The sequence below is a fragment of the Falco cherrug genome, chromosome 3, assembly GCF_023634085.1.
Source record: "Falco cherrug isolate bFalChe1 chromosome 3, bFalChe1.pri, whole genome shotgun sequence".
Classification (NCBI taxonomy): Eukaryota; Metazoa; Chordata; class Aves; order Falconiformes; family Falconidae; genus Falco; species Falco cherrug.
In genome coordinates, this window is record NC_073699.1 from 117537107 (window position 1) to 117555248 (window position 18142).

Here is an 18142-nt window from a genome sequence, read left to right on the forward strand (position 1 = left end):
GGCCCCGTCCCGCCGCCCCCGGGGCCGGGGGAGGGACCGGAGCGGGGCTGCCCGGCGCTGCAGCGGGCGGAGCCGGGGCTCGGCGGGGCCGCGCCCGCCCCCGCCTCCCGGCCGAGCCCAGCCCGTTCCGTTCCGTACCGAACCGAGCCGTGCCGGGCGCTGCCGGGCGGTGCTGAGCCCAGCCGAGCCGTGCCCAGCCCAGCCGCACCGGGCGGCCCCGGGGCGCTACCAGGCGGTACCGGGCGGCCGCGGCGGTACCGGGCCCGGCGCTCTCCGCGGTGCTGAAAGGCGCCGCCGCGCCCGCAGGACGCGCCGCCGGCGGGGCCCGGCTCGGCCCGGCCCGGAGCGGCTCGGCCCGGCGCGGCGCGGCGGCCGCGGGGGATGGAGCCCTTCCTGGGCTGCACCGGCGCCGCGCTCCTGCTCTGCTTCAGCTACGCCGGTCTGCGCCCGGTGGCGGCAGGTAAGGGCCGCCGGGCCCCGGGAGGGCTGCCCGGGGGGGGTGGGGCGGCGGAGGGGTCCCCCCGGTGCGCACGGGTGGGAGCGGAGGGTGAAGCGTGGGCGCTGCCTGGAGCCGTGCCGAGGGGACGGGGTCTGGGGGCACCGCCGGCCGGGACTGTGCCGGTAACTGGGTTTGGAAGAGGTGGGAGATTCCGGACACGCAGCCCCGGAGCAGCGGTGCCGGGAAGCAGCGGGGTCTCGCCCCCTCGGTGTCCCAGCGTGGGCGCTTGCAGCCGGCCATCCCCGGGGAGGGCGGCTCGCAACGGTGTGGGGTGAAAATAGGGGCTGGGGGAGAGCCAGTGGAGACCCCTGCCCAGGGCCGGGCACGGCGAGGCAAAGGCTCTCGTGCCCCCAAGCAGCGCTGGAGGCAACAGCAGATGGGCTCTGCCAACGCCACGGCACGGCGGCCTTGGCAATCCCCTTCCCCGGCTCCCGCTCACCCCAGGCTGGCCGGGGACCGCCGCGAGCTGCTGGGGGAGCACGGCTGCCCCAGAGGGGTGCGCTCTCCGGGGGCTCAGCACAGCCTGGCCACGTCAAACCGGGCTCCCTCCAGCTGAGCACGTCCTCCAAAGTGGGGGATCTTTCGGGAAGGTGAAGGTCCCCACGAGCGAGCTCTAATTCTGGAATGACCGGGACGTGCTCAGGTCCACCCTTCTCCCCTGCATCAGCCGGGCTGAGCCTTCACCCAGGCACCCCGTGTGTGTGTGCCACTCTGGGCAGGTGCTGGTGGGGGCTTCCCAGCCCAAGCCAGACACCCACCCTGGCTCTGTGCGGTCAGCTGGAGGGCCGTCTCCCTCACTGGCTGCAAGATGTTGGTGGAACAGCTGCTTTGATTTGCAAAACGCTGATTGCCAGAATATCTTGCATTCCAGGAGGCTGGGGGTGACTATTAGGGATGCAGAGCTCCGGGGAGTGGAAATTCCTGCGCCGGAGCCAGCCCCTGGAGTTGCTGGAGTTACATTCGCCCTTATCCTGTCTGCGCCGGGGCTGCAGCAACCCCCCGAATGCCTTCGGCTCTGACAGACGCATCCTTGGCCAGACATCAGCACTCTGAAGTTGCCGTTTCCCAACTGACAGACCCGGGGAGATTAATGCAACATTCCCAAAAAGGAGGGAGCAATGGGGAAAACACCGCGGCACAATGGAGGCGCCTGCAGTTGTCACAGCCCTCCCGATTTTCTGTAAACTAGGCCACTTCCCCTGCTCTTCCTTATCCTTGAATCACCTCAGCCAGCAACTGAGAGTAAACATGGAGTTGTGTCCCTGCCCATAACCGCCTTCTGCTCCCGTCTTACAGGCAGCGTTTGTGTGCCGTAAGGTGTCCGTGCCACATCACGAGCCGGGCAGCTCTGTAAACACGGGGAGCTGCCGTGTCTCGCAGCTACAGCGGGCGGTGGGGAGGCAGGAGGCTCGGTCCTGGGCTCTCAAGAAGCTGTGTGACCTTGGTGCTGTGCCACGCACCCCCACCACCTCCTCTTTCTGTGGTCTCCTTTGCCAAGGGTTGGGACGTGCTCTCCCCGCACCCCCGGCGAGGCAGCGAACTTGTGCTGTGCCTGTTTATCAGAGACGGAAAAGAGGGATGAGGGTACGGAGTGATTTTCCCAAGGTCACGCAGAGGTAGCGGCAGCATCACCACCAGCTCTGTGTCTGCAGCCCTCCCTGAGGATGTGGCCACGAGGCCACCAAGGCGTGCAAGCCAAGAAGCATTGGCAAAGCCTGTGGAGAGGAAATTGTCCCCAGCAGGGTCAGGCAGAGATGGAGGCTCGGTGATCCTTCCCCTTCAGACCCAGAGCTCATGCAAGTGGGATGCCTGTTGTGAAAGGTTAGAGCTGCTGCCCCCCGGAGAGGACCGGTGCAGGCTCCCCCCTGCCAATGCAGCGGTGAGGGTTGGGGACCGAGCAGCACCGAGCACAGGCCCTGCTCTGAAAAAGGGGGGATGGCCAGTCAGGACCATTTTGTGGCAAGGTGATGCCAAGGTGAGCGAGAAGTGGAAGCAGGACTGGGAGGACAGGGTAGCTGAGAAATAACCTTCACACTAACACTCTCTGATAGCCCCCAGCATCCCATCAGCGCCGTGGGGGTGAAGCCCTCTGACTCACTCCTACTGCTGCCTGCTCGAGAGGGTCCCGAGAAAACATCCAGGGCGGGTGGCACATCAGAAATACAATCTAATTTTGCCCCAGCACTTGCTCGGGAAGCCAGCTGGCCCACCCTGCTCAGCCTGCACGGTCCGAGCTGCCAGCAGCCCCCTCCTCATTAGACAGAGCTAATGAAGAGGGAGGTGAGCTGTGCCAGGCTCGGCGGCACAGGGCTGCTGCAAGGCGATGCTGCACAACGGTGATGAAAGACCCCAAAACAGGCCACGGCCCCTGCAACTTGCTAGGGCAAACGACATCCCTGCAAGGTGCCCGCCTGCAGAGCAACTCACGTCGGGTTTATTTTTGTGAGATGGAGGGGAAAACTTCACCCTTGAGCCCAGCCCAGGGCCCCATCCAGCCTGCACAGGACCTGGACCGGCCTCCAACCCAAGGGACCTCTTAACAGGGGCTCTGCTGCCCAAAAAGGGGCCAAAACTACCCAGCTGAATTCTGGTCACTGCTTAGGTTTAAAGCATGTCCTCACACCCTGAGCCACCCTGCAAACCAGGCTCCTCTTCCTCTGCTGAGGGGCGTCTCCATCCCCACCTCCTCCCCAGGCAGCCCCACCAGCCGCAGGGGGGAAGGAGAGTGAAGCCAGGGTGACAACTGGAGTGCGGATGCCGTTCCCTGACCTGTACCTCGCTGGGCATCCTCACCTCCTCCTCTGAGCCAGGGGAGCTGAGCTCCCCCATGGCCCGGCAGGATCAAACCCAGAAGCGAGCGATAGGCTCGGCACGCACGAGAAAGCAGCGTTCGGCTGACAGCTATTTGGGCACAGCAAACTGACCCGCTCCGGCCCCTTCCCCTCTCACGGAGGCCATGGAGATTCCTGGCCAGCTGATGGATGGCGTAAGCACTTTATTGATTTCTGCATTCAGTGTAGGAAAGATTTAATTGAAATATGGAGGTTTCCAACCTCCGTGTCAGCCTCTCAGCAGGGATGTTGCTGTGCAAAGCAGCCAAGGTTGTGCCATCCTCTTCCAAGCGCTGTCTCCCTCCGGGAACATACATGTGGAAAACAGAGATCCCTCCCAGAGAGGGACATGCTCGCACACATCAACCACACACACCACCACAGGATCCCAAAGCAGCCTTCATGGAATGGCACACGTGTGCTGGTACTGAATATGGCCTCATCCTTTTGGCATTTATTGTTAAATAATCCCCTCCTGGTTTATATAGTACCCAGAGACCAAATTAAGGCCTGAGTTAAGTATAATTCAGTTAAAAGCAGAAATCTATTGAGCAGCGAAGCATGCAAATCTTTATGTGTGCAGTAAAAATCAAAGCATTGGATACAGGAGCAGAGCTGGGTCAGGACCAGGCAGCAAACTCCCGGGAGAGGTCTGGGTACCAGCATCCAGCGGCTGGCTGGGAAACTCCAGGGCTTGCTCACCCTCTCTGCCTCGGACAGGTTTTTCTCTTCTTTCTCTAATATTACATAGGTGTGGGCTGAGAAGAGCTAGAAAAGACCGTGGTACCCCATCCTCCCCAGACATTCAGGTCCTGGATAAAACGTGCCAGGGCAATGACTCTGCTCTGGGCTGGCACGTTAAAACCCAAGTCATGGCACGGGTGAGATCCGAGCGAATCCTGCCTGGCTTCGCGACTCAGAGAGCCCGGCATGTGGCAGGACGGGACATTCTCCAAATTAGAAATACCCCTTCCTTCTGCCCTAGGAATTCCTGATGGCTGGGCTGGACACAGTGAGCATCTCTGTGCTCCCTGAAAAGGCTCCATCCTCCCTGACAGCATTTCCACCCGCACATTCAGGCACCCACTCTCTGGGGAACTGGCAATAAGGCTGAGGGGTGGGTAGGAGGGGGCTCGCCTATTAATAACCCGCTCATACAGGGGAGTGGGCGGTCAGCAGGAAATAATTGCCTCTTTCTCAGGCTGAAGAACCACCAGTTGGTCTTTCTGCTCTTTGAAATTGTCAGAGCTTAGCAAATAGCCCCCCTTCCCATGCGGCCAGGAATGGGACGGCAGCGGTGGGCTCTTCTCCCTCCCACTCCCCTGCAGGCTGCCTTCGTTAAAACCCTGGGGAAGCTGAACGGCATGCCAGCCCTTCCTACGTACCCCATAAACTGACAAGCAATTATAGCCCCTGAAGGGAGCCATGCTGGGTGAGCAAAGAAAGGCTCAGAAAGGCAGTGAAAACGAGTCTTTTTGTACCCAGGCCCAGGGAGCAGGCAGCACACAGGACCTTAAGGTCCTCCTTCCCCGTGCAGGTCGTCTCCTTCCATCTCCCGCACCCACAGGGAAGGTTGGAGTGCAGGAATAAAGAACTGCTGGTATTTAAGGCTGACATTCACTGCTGCCCGCAGGAAAGGGCATGCAGCTTGCAGGTGGGTAGCACTGAAGGAGCAGCTTCAAAGCCTCAGCAGGCATTCTGCTCGCTGGACCATGACCCCGGGGCTCTGAGGCAGCTGAGCCTTTCACGGCAGGGAAGGAGCTGCTTGTGGGAGAGGCGCTAACTGGATTGGAAAAGGCTGTGTCTACAGCGTAGCCTCAGCCATGTAGGAAGCAACTGTATTTCACTCCAGGCTGGAGTTTCCAGGACAGTTGAATTCAGAAGGAATAGTTTTGGGGCTCAGCTGGGCCCCTTGGCTGGGCAGGTAAATCCAGGAACGTGCTCTAATTTCAAACCTCTAGCCTGACCACAGGACTCGGCTGGCAGGGGTGACAAAGGGTGTGGTGTTTGCACAAATTCTTCCTTTTCCTCTAAGCAATGATTCCCCAGCAGCTTGTGTGGCTAAAGGTAGCAAGCTGGCTCTCACCTCCAGCCCTACCATAAAACCTTGTGGCAGAAGGTGCAAATTGAGAGTGGCTTCCTCGCGATGACAGTAAGGAGAGGGACCATCAGAGACGCCAGGAGCTCTGAGCATCTCCCGGTGATGTCTTTGTGGCCTAGGTACCTCCCTGGTCCTAGAGGTGCCAGACAAGACACCCCTCTTGTTCACCCCACCACCCTCGATCAGCAGCCCCACCTTCACAGGTGACAGCAGCAGTGGGATGGAGACAAACCTTTACCCTCTCTTTCTTCCTCTGCATCCCATCCCATCCCATCCCATCCCACACTACAGCTCCAGCGGTGAAGTCACGGAATCATAGACTGGTTTGGGTTGGAAGGGACCTTTAAGATCATCTAGTTCCAACCAGGGCAGGCGAGTACTTTCCTCTTCCTTGTCCTGGCAGCTGCTGTCTCGATAATGAAAAGCCGGGTAGGAATCAGTCCAAAGCTGTAAAGTATGGGGTGGGGTTTTTTTTCTCTCTCTCAAAAAGTCCATTGATAATGAGCAAAGCATTTAATGAGACACTAGAAGGAGTTCTCAGCATAAAGAGGGGATTAAGGGTAATCTTCATCGCACATGCCTCCTTGCTGTGCAGAGGCGGTTCTGACCTGCTCTTGCCAAAAGGGCCCAGAGTGGGTAGGAGTGATGCAGGGCTGAGACTCATCTGATGAAGGGTCCCTGTGGGAAGGAAACAAGACACGGTTTGAGCATGATCAGGTCTGAAGCAGCCATTCACGTCTAAAAAGTGTGATTTCATCTGAATTAATCAGGGCTTCCCCTTAAAGAAGGGTCTGCAATTTCCGCTGACGTGAAAACGAGAGCATCTTTTCATCCAAGCACACGGCTCCGATTCCAATTTGGCCAAACAGATCCTCTGCCGGTTTGCAATGTGTGATTTGCTCTGGCAGGCATCGCAGCCTCTGCGCTGGGATGAAGCTAAAACGCTAAACCAGAAATCTTGCACCATATGGGTCCCTTACAGACCAGACAGGGGATGTGCCGCCCTCAGCATCTCTGGAGAAAACACGCACGAGAAAGGTTTGATGCACAGCAGGCTCCCTGCTATCTTGCCCTCAGCAGGGAAGGAACAGCCCCTGGGACCATCCCACCCTCTGTGCCCGCTCCCAGAACATCAGCAGCTCCTCTGGCCACCACAGGCAAAGCTTCCAGGAGTCACATATGACTCTAGAAGGAAGCAAACACTTGGATTTGGCACCTCAAGGCCCTGCAAGAGACGCTGACCCCCTGCAGCCAGCTGGTAAACAGAAATTACACCTTCTCCACCTGACCTCAGCCAGGCTGGCACTACAAAGAGCCGCAACCGGCCCAGGAAGCCAAAAGCAGTGTGGAATACCTTGGAAGAGTGTTTAGATTTTAGAAAGTCATGATCTCATCGTGCATCTCCTGGGAGCGGGGAGAAAAGCATCCTCGCGGTTTAAAATTTTGGTTCCAAATAATTTACTCAGCTCTGGGAACAGGAAGCTCATTTTCCTGGCTTTGTATTTTTCTCAAATGCCACGCTTAATTCTCTTTTAATATTGCTTTTATACCGGTTTGACACGACCGATTCATGTGTAGCTACTCCTAATCTGTGGTAGTGGAAGGAAAAGCACGCTCCGATCTGCTATCCCAGATTTCACTGTATTATCTGCTGACTTCAACTACCCCATCTTTCTCGCAGGTATTACTACAAAGGGGGTTTTCTAGAGTTCTCTCGACCATCCACACAGCTGATTTCTCCCCTGCCTACTCCGAGAGTCCTGCTTTGCAGGCTTCAAGCACCGCGTTGCAGCTTTGCTGAGTGCTTCCTTTCTGCCTTGCAGCCCTTCACCCTCTCCCACCACTTCACAGAGAGGTTGCTCAATCTTCTCCAGCTCTGCTAGGTCTTCCCAACTCCCCCACATCTTATGTCATCAGGAAACTTTTAAGACACTTTTCATGCTATGCCTCCCTCAAGGTCACAAATTTCAAAGGGGACTCAAGCACCAAGCGCAGCGTGCTGTACGTTCCCTTTTCTCAGCCTGAAGCTTCCTTTTTTTGATACTCTGCTCTCTGTTCCTGTGGGGTTAATTCCTCTCTTTTCAAAGGCCTCCTCAACCTAAGCTGGGTAAATCAGTGGTAGCTCCTAAAAGAAAGAAAATATTTAGCTCCTAAAAATATCCAGGAAAGGCAGCCATGCCGCGATTTAACTGTACAGCTGTACTTTGAGAAGGACGAAGTGCCTGGCTGCAGCTGGAGACTGTTTTGTCTCCCATCTCTCAACTCCGTCATGTCCTCTGTATGTTCTAGCAAATTCATCAGGCATGACTCACAGACCTTCCCTGTACGCATTCCCATCTGCTGACTGCCCCTTCCTAAAATTAGACCCTACTCTTGTTGGCACATGGGTTCAGTCACGGGGGAAGGTGAGGAGCTGCAGACCCACGTCCCTTCCTTGTGTCACAGCAGGGAGCTGAGTCCAGAAGGGACTGGTGTCAGGCTGAGGAGGACCATCCATCTCCCCTGCTCAGCTTGTCCTCGGCCCTGCTGCTGCAGCGGAGGGTGACATGATAAACGTTTCTGTTCTCCGAGAGCTGGCTGGAGACCACTGCCTCATTTCACGAAGGCCAGCCCCTGGGAGATGAGAACGTTCTGGGTCAATACCAACGTGATCTACTCCAGAGTGGAAGGACACCTCCCGCTGTGAAATCTGGGAGACCACGATGGCTTGCTCCTTCTCCTTCTGAAGTCCCAGGCTTGTGTGCACCTTTCAACGATCTTTTTGCTCACTGAGGGACTCACGAGAATCAGTCTGGGTCCAAACGGCTTGTCCAGACATCCCGTTCCTATGGGTCTCACTGGTGGGTGTGGGTCTCCCATCTGGTGGAAAGAGGAGCTCTGCAGGCTGGGCTCTGGGCGTTGTTTGGGGCGGAGAGAAAGGAATAAGGTCATCGCTCTGCTAAGTGTAGAACAGCACTGACCTTCAGGCTGGGGAGTTTCATGCTCCCGTTATTTTCTCTGTTCCCAGGGGAACATTCACCAGTAGTGAAGTCAGTTGTTAGGAGACACTGACACTACAGCTAGAATATTTTCGGCCACATTCAGGCGGCTGGGACTGACTATAAATCCAACAAGTGTTACTGGAGACATGCACACATGCATCCTTCTTTTACTGTTGACCTCAGCCCCAGCCCCAGCAGGGCAGTGTTGGGCAATGCTTACAAAGGAATAAAGGTATTATTCTTTGATGAGTATCAGCAAAAAATGAATTCTCACCCTACTGACCTCCTGGGGGTAGTTAGAGTCCTAGTAGTCTCATTGGCATTTACTGCCTTTGGGTTCAGGGCACAAGCTGGAGATTGTGAATTAAATTTGACCAGAGGAGAGGGAACAGGAGTTCAACCCGCTGCGCTGCGCACTGGAAGGACTGTGCCAAGCCTACGAGGTAAAACCTTCCCCCTTGAGATGTCAAGAAGGGCTTTGCACTCTGCAGCTCCCTTGGGAAGAGGATCCCAGTAAGTGTGCAGGAGCCCAGCTCTCCTTGGTGAGGCTGGCAGCTCCCCACATCCACCCTGCAGCTGGAAACTCAGCTGCACTCTGGAGCTGGGAATAAACACAGAGCCTTGGGCTACTGCTTTCACGCCTGCCCTTTTCACATTACAATGGTCCATCCGTGCTGTTGCAGCATGTTCTGTCCTGTTAGCTGCAAGGGGATGCTTGCTGGATGCCCTCTGACCATCTGAGTAGACAGCCATCAGCTGCAAAACGTGTATAAAAAAATTATTCTGTCAAACTAACTGGGAAAAGCAAAAGAAACACTCCCATTTACTACTCCTGAATTTCAAACCTCCAGAGTGCTCATCAAAGCATTCAGTTTTCATCCTTCCAAGACAGATTTTGCATTTCCTCCCAGCTGTCACTGTCAGACCGTAATAGGAAACAACAGAGAAAACGTGGTATGTGGCTGGGAAGGACGAGATGAATGAGCTACTCAATGGTCTGCTGTGTGGTCAAAAGAAACTCTTTCCACGGGTTCGTTATTTCACATGTCTGATGCAATTCATATTATCAGCAGAAATCTCCTAGAACCTCACTGGTAATTAAGACATACCTGCAATTTCTAGGTCCCATATCCAGAACCACATATAGGAAAGACCTTAAGCAAGGTCCTTTGCCACTCCCTTCCGTGCCCTTGCTCTGTCTCCTGCCTGCGGCTGTGACTTTGCCTCTGTAAAGGCTCTGCTCTCCCTCCTTGCAGACAGCCCATCGGCTCCAGTAAATGTCACAGTCAAACACCTGAAAGCCAACTCAGCTGTTGTGACTTGGGATGTTCTGGAAGATGAAGTTGTCATTGGATTTGCCATTTCCCAACAGGTACGGTGCCTACAGTTACCCAGTTTCAGTCATGTTCATCTTCACCCCAGGTCCCCTCAGTTTCCAAATTCTCTTGCTGTAGTTTAAGCCCATTTCTTCTCGTCCTGTCCCTTGTGGTCTCGGAGGGGACTTGGCTTCCCATCCTCTTTGCAGCAGTGCTTCACGTTTTGGTGGCTGCAGAGAGGAAAGGGTCTGATGGTCTCCACATCCGTGGTGGACAGGGCAGGAGGCAGTGGTCTTAGATGACAGCAGTGCACACGGGAGGCCTCTCCACCACTCTGTGCTCTCCTCTCTCGGCTTCCAGAAGAAGGACGTGCGGATGCTGCGCTTCATCCAGGAGGTGAACACCACCACCCGCTCCTGTGCCCTCTGGGACCTAGAGGAGGACACTGAGTACATTGTGCATGTCCAGTCCATCAGCATCCAAGGCCAGAGCCCTGCCAGTGAGCCAGTTCTCTTCAAGACCCCCAGGGAAGCTGAGAAACTAGCCTCTAAAAATAAAGGCAAGTGTGGGTGAGTTCCTATGTGGCCCCTGGGACGCCCAGGCAGTGTAGGGCTCTGCAGAGAGGAAAGCAGTATCCTGTGCAACGAGAACAGCTGGGTTAAACACATGCAGGGCCACGTGCCCTCTCACAGCCCCACGCAGACAGGCGGGATGCCCTGAGTGTACACAGCAGACGAGGCTGACCAGTGCACAAAGCGATAGAGAGATGTTGCCAAAGCCTGGCTGTTCATTTCTCCCATTTCAGATGAGGTTTAATAGACAAAGTGAGAAGGAGAAGGTTTCCAGACTGGGAGCTGTGTGTCCAGCATCCTTGCAAGTGGAGAATGCCAGGGGAAATTCCTGAGAAGCCCATGAACTCGTGTGGAACTAGACCCCTGGATGACACTGGGCACAACACCGCTGTGCTCACAGGGTACCTGGGGGGCATTCGCTGAGCCTCCTCTGCTTAGATTCCAGGACAGCGGGGGAAAAAATTACCCAGAGATTCCCATTTTTCTTATATTTCAAATATTTCCGTCGAATCACAGAAAGCTGAGGTGTGAAGGGACCTCTTGAGATCACCTAATGCAAACCCCTGCTCAAGGAGGGTCACCTAGAGCAGGCTGTCCAGGACCATGGCCAGTTGAGTTTTGAGTATCTCCATGGAGGAAATCAGGGACGTCCTCACTGGCAACTCCTTCCCTTGTTCCTCTTAAGCCAAACCAGATTGTTGAAGGTTTTCTGTCAGCAAGAATCTGTGATGTAAAAAGGGCTAGGGAGCACAGGGGTCTGGGATATAAAGGGTTACTGCCTCTTAATTACTATAAAGGACCCAGCCTGTTGCAAGGCTTTTGGCCATGGTTCCTCGGATGCTGTGAGTTCTTAACTCTTCCTGCTAAAATGATTTGGTGTCTGTAAATACTGAACTGCTGTTCATCTGAAAGCACTAAAAGGAGCACTGCTTCCCTCCCTGGAGGCCTGAACTGTAATCTTCTTAGCGCTTTGAAGCCAAGGAGGTGCATTACGCTCTGCAAAAAGGCCCTGCTCATTTCTGAATCCCATGGCTCCACTGAAAAATATCAGGCCAGGCTCCACGCTCCTGCGCTGGGAGAGGAACTGCTGAAGCATGCAAGGCTTTGTGACAGGCGCAGACGGCACTAACAGAGACCAGAGACAGAGCAGAGCGAGCCGCCACGGGGCAAGGTGACATGTGGACTTACCCCATGGCAGCTCCTCTGCGGATCCTCCCTTGCCCCAGCGCCCGCAGGCTGGCGGGGGCAGTTGCTGCAGAGCAGCTGCTGCCCTGCAAGCTCAGATCGCAGCTCGCATGAGTGATGGGCGAGGACTCTCTCCCTGCTAGCTTTGACCCTGACACATTAATGATGTGAGTCAAGGGCACTGTTTAGCAGTGTCTAGCGCAGCCCGAGCCGTGTAGTTCGGTTTCATGATGTCTCTTTCCCCTTGTGCAGATGAGGTGACAATGAAGGAGATGGCGAAGAAGAACCAACAGCTACGAGCAGGGGAAATTCTCATCATTGTTGTGGTGTTGTTTATGTGGGCAGGTCAGTTCAACCTTTCTGTCAAAAGCATGTAATATCCTAGAGACCGCTGGCTTGCTCGGTTTGCATGTGTAATCATGGAAGACCTGAAAAGAAAAACCCTTCCTCCCGTAAATTCAGCTGTAAGGGCGCCTCAGTTCCCTCTGCAGCATCACAAGTGGGGCAGTGCCAAAAGCAGGTGAATCAGTGGTCTGATCTGCTCCAGCAGGAAGTAGGTAATGGACCTGATGAACCAATTGCCTAATTTCCCATGGCTAATCCTGTAATCTCAATTTTTCCAGAATGCACTGATGGTAATGCCCTCAGCCTCCCAACAGGATGCCTCGAGCCCTTCAAATGATACAGGTCACTGTAATTATCTGGCTATTATATGACTCCAACTCTCATGCAAAACAGCAATTGAAGAGTCTCACTCTCAACACTCACTATTACATATACACTAAAACCCACTTCAGAATCAATTAAAATAATGGAAGCATGGAAAGAACAAATAGCCCCAAACATCAAAACACCAATAAACCCAGATCCTCTCAACACCTACTATTAAAATACAAAGAATAGTATTTAGTAGGAAGAGGCGGGACAATAGCAGAAATACATTAACCAAAAGGAAGGAAAAGTCTACATGAGCTCGGGACAGGGGCAGGAGGAAGGACTAGCGTTAGCTGAAAGCTGTTGTCCCCCAGAGTGCTTTGGAGCCAAACTTTCAGCAATCCTTTGAAATGCCCCCCTCGTCCTCCTTCCACCTTGCAGCCACTAATCTTTTTAATCCAAGCGGAGGTTCTGCTACAAGACGGCTCCTGTAGTATATGATTTTACAAGCAAGCCCACAGGCCCAGCTGCAGCTGCGAGCACCCAGTGCTCTGGAAAGTACAGTAAAATCATCCCAGGGCCACTTTGCTGTGGGATGTGATGGATACAGGTAGGCACATACATTAACGGAGCATCAGATCAATGTGCTACTTCATTATGAAGATCCCTCACTACGTCTTCCTGTAATAAATACAAATATATAAATTAGATTTCCAAAGAGAAGCAAGAGTTTTCCAACATGAGTTTGGGATCACATTTCAACAGAGCTTACAGCAAAACGTACCTAGGGTAGATCTTGCTCGTATGTTTGATGCTAGTAAACATGGAGAGGAAAATGCCTCTGACTCCTGCTCTGTCTGCTTAGAAGGTCTGAAGTGGCCTTAGCCAGCCTCTCAGCTTGTTCAGTTTGGAAATTACACGCATGAGTTAATGGGAAGTAAAGTTTGCACATGTTCGATTTCTGTTTAGAGCCCCAGCGTCCCCTGGCTGCCAGTCAGCTGCGTCAAACATTAATGAAAGCGCATTTACAGAGCACATTACCCAAGGGGGGATGGTTCAGGTGACCCAAGGAAATTGGCAGGAAGGGAAATTAGCACTATGGTAAATCTATGATCCGTAAAAGACAACCTTTATCGCTCTGTATTTAGGCCTCTTGTCTCAGTCAAACCACTTTCCCACACACAGAATTTTCCTGGGTCAGAAAACTGAACCACAATAGCACTGAGTGGCTATTGGCTCCAGCAACTTAACGTTATGCTCACCACTGAAACGATGTGGCCCCTAAAGGTGGTGGTCTGTCCTCTCTGCTGCTGTAAACTAACAATCCTGACTTGGTAGGGGATGCATCAGTTTACTCCAACAGAAGATTCAGCCCATTTATACTAGAGTCTGCTGAGGCAATATATCTCCAGGGAGAGATATGAAGAGGAAACCAGTCACTGATCTCAGACCTGTCTCGAAAGAGGGGGATGGAGGAGTTAACTGTCCTGTACAGTTCTGCAGTGAGAATCCAGTGCGATTCCAACTGTGAATCCAGCTGACACAGAATCAGATCCATTTATAATATTTTTTTGCCCTCTCAAGTCCTGAGTTTACCATATATTACTTGCATTTCCAGAGACTGGACAGTAATTATTGCTAAAGATGATAACTAAATGAAAACCTCAACTAAAATGTTTCCAAAATCTCTAGTCTATGAGCTTTTCAGCATTTATGTCAAGTTTTAGTCGTGCGCATACAAATTCAAATGCCCTGCCGGTAAAAATCATTAATAATTACATGAAGCAACTGAACAACCGATTCAGCTCCCAGTTAGTATAACCTAAAACTCGGATCAGTGTCAGAAAAAGAAGTCGCTAATACCACAGTTTCCCTTCTAGACATATGACTTAGATTAAAAAAGGGAAGTGGGTGGAGGGAAAATCTCTCTACATCTAGTGGGTTCTTCACAAAGTCACAATATATAAAAATCCCTTTCTAGCTCTTAACCTGCCCTGGCCATAACCTGAACAAATGATGATGTTTTAGCAAATGTGAACTGGAACCAGTCAGTGCCCCAGGCTCTGAACTGAGACAAGACCCGAGCTCTCGTGCTGTATTTTTGGTATTGTTCACAGCACTTTGCTTCTTTATGCGTCAGTTTTACCATCAGAAATCACAGAATGCATAACTGTGGCAGATGTTAACCTGTCCTCTGAGGATCAGCCATTTGTTCACACACACAAGGAAGAATTTGGACCACTGTGTTTATCAGTAACACCTGGGGGCAGCTGCCATAACACCTCACTTTATAAAGCAGTTTGTGATGAGCTGGTGAGAGCTTTACATATGTTTTGCTATTATGGGAGCTGGAATATTTTCCAGTAAGGGAGAAGCAGCATCTGCCTGGGGCTGCTTAACCTCTATGTTTGGAATCTGCAGGCAGAGAAGTTATTTGGTCAAAATGTCACATAAAATCTTCCGAGAAAGACATCTGCAGTCGTCTTACGTGTCATGGCTGCCCCTGCTTTTCTCATGTGCCTCTGTGTGTGGGAGGAAATTTCCACTGGCAGCTTTTGCTGCCGTCGCTGTTGCATATTTGCAGATGTTGTCCTGCTGCTCAAAAGGCCCTGGCTTGTACAAGCAGGTACCGTACCTGCCTCTCATTTGCCAGCTCCAGCCCGTTCTCTTCACCCCAGAGGAAAAAGATCAGAGGACACATTTTCACCAACCAAAAATTCCAGGTGCTCCTGTGTTTGCAAAGCAAAGATCCCATTTAACTACACAGTTAGTGTTGATCACTATCCAAACGTAGGCTTAAAACACTTGTCCCATTTAATGACAGGGAAGTTGGAATATAATTAATCTTCTGTCCTTCTGTCTAACTAGTTTAGCATTAAATTAAGCATCGAGAAGGAAACAGCCAGAGGGCTGACTAGCTGTGTTAGAAAATGATCTTTAGGAGCAATTGTAAATGCCGCTGAGATCTCTACCAGAAGGCACAAAGCCGGCTGGCAAGCAAGGGATCTCTGATCTCTGCAGGCTCCAGGGGCTGAGCTCCTTTGTGTGATCACTAATGCTTTTTCCTGTTAGGGGTGATCGCCCTGTTTTGCAGACAGTACGATATCATCAAAGATAATGAGCCAAATAACAGCAAGGAGAAAGTCAAGAGCGCCTCGGAGAACAGCACTCCCGAGCACCAGAGTGGAGGGCTCCTTCGCAGCAAGGTGAGATGTTGCTGGCACGCAGTGGGGGACAGGGCAGACAATCAACTTCCAGCTGGGCCTCAGCTAAATCACCCCAAAAGTAGACTCCGTTAAACATCCTCCCTCCAGCTAGGATGCAGAAAGGAAACATCCCTTCACATCCACACGTGCCAGTACCACGGCTTCACTAGTGGTCTGAGCCTCCCAGATGCATCACAGCACAAGCACCTCACTCCCACCTCTGGATTAGCCTGCACATCCATCAGTAAAACAGATTACAATCCATATTTCTGGAATATCTGAACATCTTTGGAGGAAAAATGCACTGAGCGATGCTGCAGTCCTTCAGCTGCTTGGGTCCCTACTCGCCCAGCGGCCCCCTTGGGTGGCATGTGGTAAAGAGGGTATTACTCTTGCAATTAACTGATGAGCTGATCAGCAGGAGCATGGCTGGTAAGACCCATGATGTTAAAGGTATGCCATATTCATAATGTAAGCAGACTCAAGCCTATAATTTGTACCAACTTATTTCAATTAACTTAACTTTCTTGTGTTTCTATTCACAATTTGCACTCTGGCACATCCCCACCACTTCACATTTACTTATTATTTGAAACAGTCTGCTAATTCATGCTCGTTCAGAAGCAGGTAGTGCTGAACCATGCAACCCTAAAGCCTCAGCTCTGGCCGTCTTTCATTATCCTGAGGGGATGGGAACAAGAACTTTTCCAAAACCAAAAACTGACCAGCACGCTGCACTGATCTCTGATGTGTTTTTTTTTCCCCTCTCTAGCAACTCCTATACATCCTTTCTTCCTTTGTCTCCTCTTCTCTCCTAGTTTCCAAAAAACAAGCCCTCAGTGAATATCATTGAAGCATGACAGCCTGCCATCTGATAGATGGACTCCATTCCTCACTCTCACTTTCTGCCTCTGAGCCTTGATGACTAGGGAGGTGAAATATTGTTGGAGCAATTTGAAAAGAGACCTGGCGATTGTCACTTGCTGGCATGCACCTCCTTGTCCATGTTCTGCAAAACATCTGGCCAGAAAGAAAAATCCTGCAAAAAACCCTGAAACCCAAACAATTAAGATGGAAAAGCATCAGTGAGACAGCTGCTGCCGGTGATCCTGTACCGGACTCACGAATCACCTGGGCTGAAGCAACTTCTCACGCACTCCTCTCCACCCTCACACTCCGTCTTCTGGAACAATTTTCCTGTCTTTGGAAATGTACAAGGTTTTGTTGTATCTTTATTTTGTCTCACTGTCACTCCACCTTGACAGTATTAACATGAGCTCAGGCATCAGTCACTGTCACTCCTCTCCAAGCAAGAAAGGAGGAAAGCTCATCACAGACACGACGAGCAACCAGATTTTGGCTGCTGTGTGCTCTCGGCTTGCTTTGTTCCATTGATGTGTGTCGTGTAACACGTCTTGCAGGTGGGTTTTTAAAACAAAACCAGGAAAAAAAAAAAAGCATACCCCAGTTTCCATTCCTACTGCAAGAACTTCCCTGGTTGTTCTCCAGTTAGGCTGCAGCACGTCTCTTGACACCGTTGCTGTCTCTCCTATCTCGCACTGGTGCTCTTCACCTCAGGTAATCGGGGCACGCCGAACACTGAGGCACAGACCAACATGAGGGGACACCAGAAGCTGTTATTTAGCTTCCAGGATAATTTCAACCATTTTCTTCACACTATTTTCAGCTGGGCCTGAGTCCACCACCAGTGTGATAAAAGGTCCATAAAAATGTAGCCAGTCAGCAAAAAAAGAAAAAGAAAAAAAAGAAAAAAAAAAAAGAAAAAAACTCATGATACCGGTTGCTATGCAAGGTCTCCAGTGGCAATAGCTATTTATTGTGAAAGGCTCTTGCCTAAGGGACCTTTTTCTGAGGGCTTAAGTTCTTAAATTGCTTCTTTTAGTAGGATTCCTGTGGGAAGGTCTGGTTCTCCCTACACATCCTGTCTGCACTATTTTTGTGACGTTGTAATGTCAGGTATCTGCTGGAGGCAATCCTCCAGCAAAAGGATGGCAGTGAATGGGAAAGGGGCTGGGGTTCTCCTCTCTTTTATTAAGTGCTTGATGTTTGTAGGCTGACAGGATCCCTGGGATTGCTGGTGCTCTGGAAACTGGTAGATCCAAGTCCATCACACGGAAAAATGTACTCTTTGCAGTGTGCCATGGGGTAGCTGTACTTATGTAATTACTCCACATGACCACTCCATATGCACTAGGGGATGAGGCAAGATCCTACTTATTCCATCAAATACCAGGACAGGTTGGCCTGAGTAAGGTTTTAATCTTGTTACAACAAACCTGCACTCAGATGAGCCTGGTTTAAGAGTCCCTGCAAAGAAACGGGCTGGTAGTAACAGAGTTCAGCCATCTCTCCTCTTCCACTGCCACCAGCCTTTCCAAAAGAGTTGATGCGAGAGGCACTAGTAAGTCTGCTTGAGATGCGTTGGTGAACAAACCAGGGCTTCCCTTGTGCTGGTTTCAGAAGGCAGGCCAACCCCAAAGGTCTCTTCAGTGGATCCTTTGCCAGAACATACTCCTCCATCACCAAGAGGGAGAGGTCAACACCTCTGATACAGACAGAGCAATAAACATTTTATAATGTACAATAAAAGATTAAAGGCATCTCCTGTGTCCTTGTAAGTCTGAATGTAGTAATATTTCATCTATGCAATATCTCATTAACACACACAACAGAACAGGGGGGTTTTCTCTGTGACTTCCCAGTGACTAACAGCATAAAATGTTTTCTCAGTGTCTGGGTTCACCAGAGTTCACTCTGGCTGCACGACAAGGGGGGG

The 18142-nt window shown here is 51.9% G+C and overlaps 2 protein-coding genes across 4 annotated transcripts in view; one reads left to right on the forward strand and one right to left on the reverse strand.

The window, feature by feature from the left end:
• Positions 1–17966, forward strand: FNDC5 (fibronectin type III domain containing 5). 2 transcript variants are annotated; one of them, XM_055704607.1, is made up of 6 exons: positions 1–460; positions 9669–9784; positions 10089–10287; positions 11738–11830; positions 15212–15345; positions 16164–17966. In XM_055704607.1, exons 1-6 carry the CDS (start codon positions 382–384, stop codon positions 16203–16205), a joined length of 663 nt encoding a protein of 220 aa, XP_055560582.1. In that variant the 5' UTR covers positions 1–381; the 3' UTR covers positions 16206–17966. The 2 variants fall into 2 exon arrangements, with proteins under 2 accessions (XP_055560582.1, XP_055560583.1); XM_055704608.1 differs by lacking the exon at positions 1–460 and adding an exon at positions 4841–4984.
• S100PBP (S100P binding protein) overlaps positions 5930–18142 on the reverse strand; it is a 27623-nt gene continuing 15410 nt past the window's right edge. For both annotated transcript variants that reach the window (XM_055704603.1, XM_055704602.1), the window contains one exon: positions 5930–6109. In XM_055704603.1, the coding sequence (XP_055560578.1) occupies positions 5986–6109 (124 nt within the window). In that variant the 3' untranslated portion in view covers positions 5930–5985. The remainder of the gene's footprint in view (positions 6110–18142) is intronic.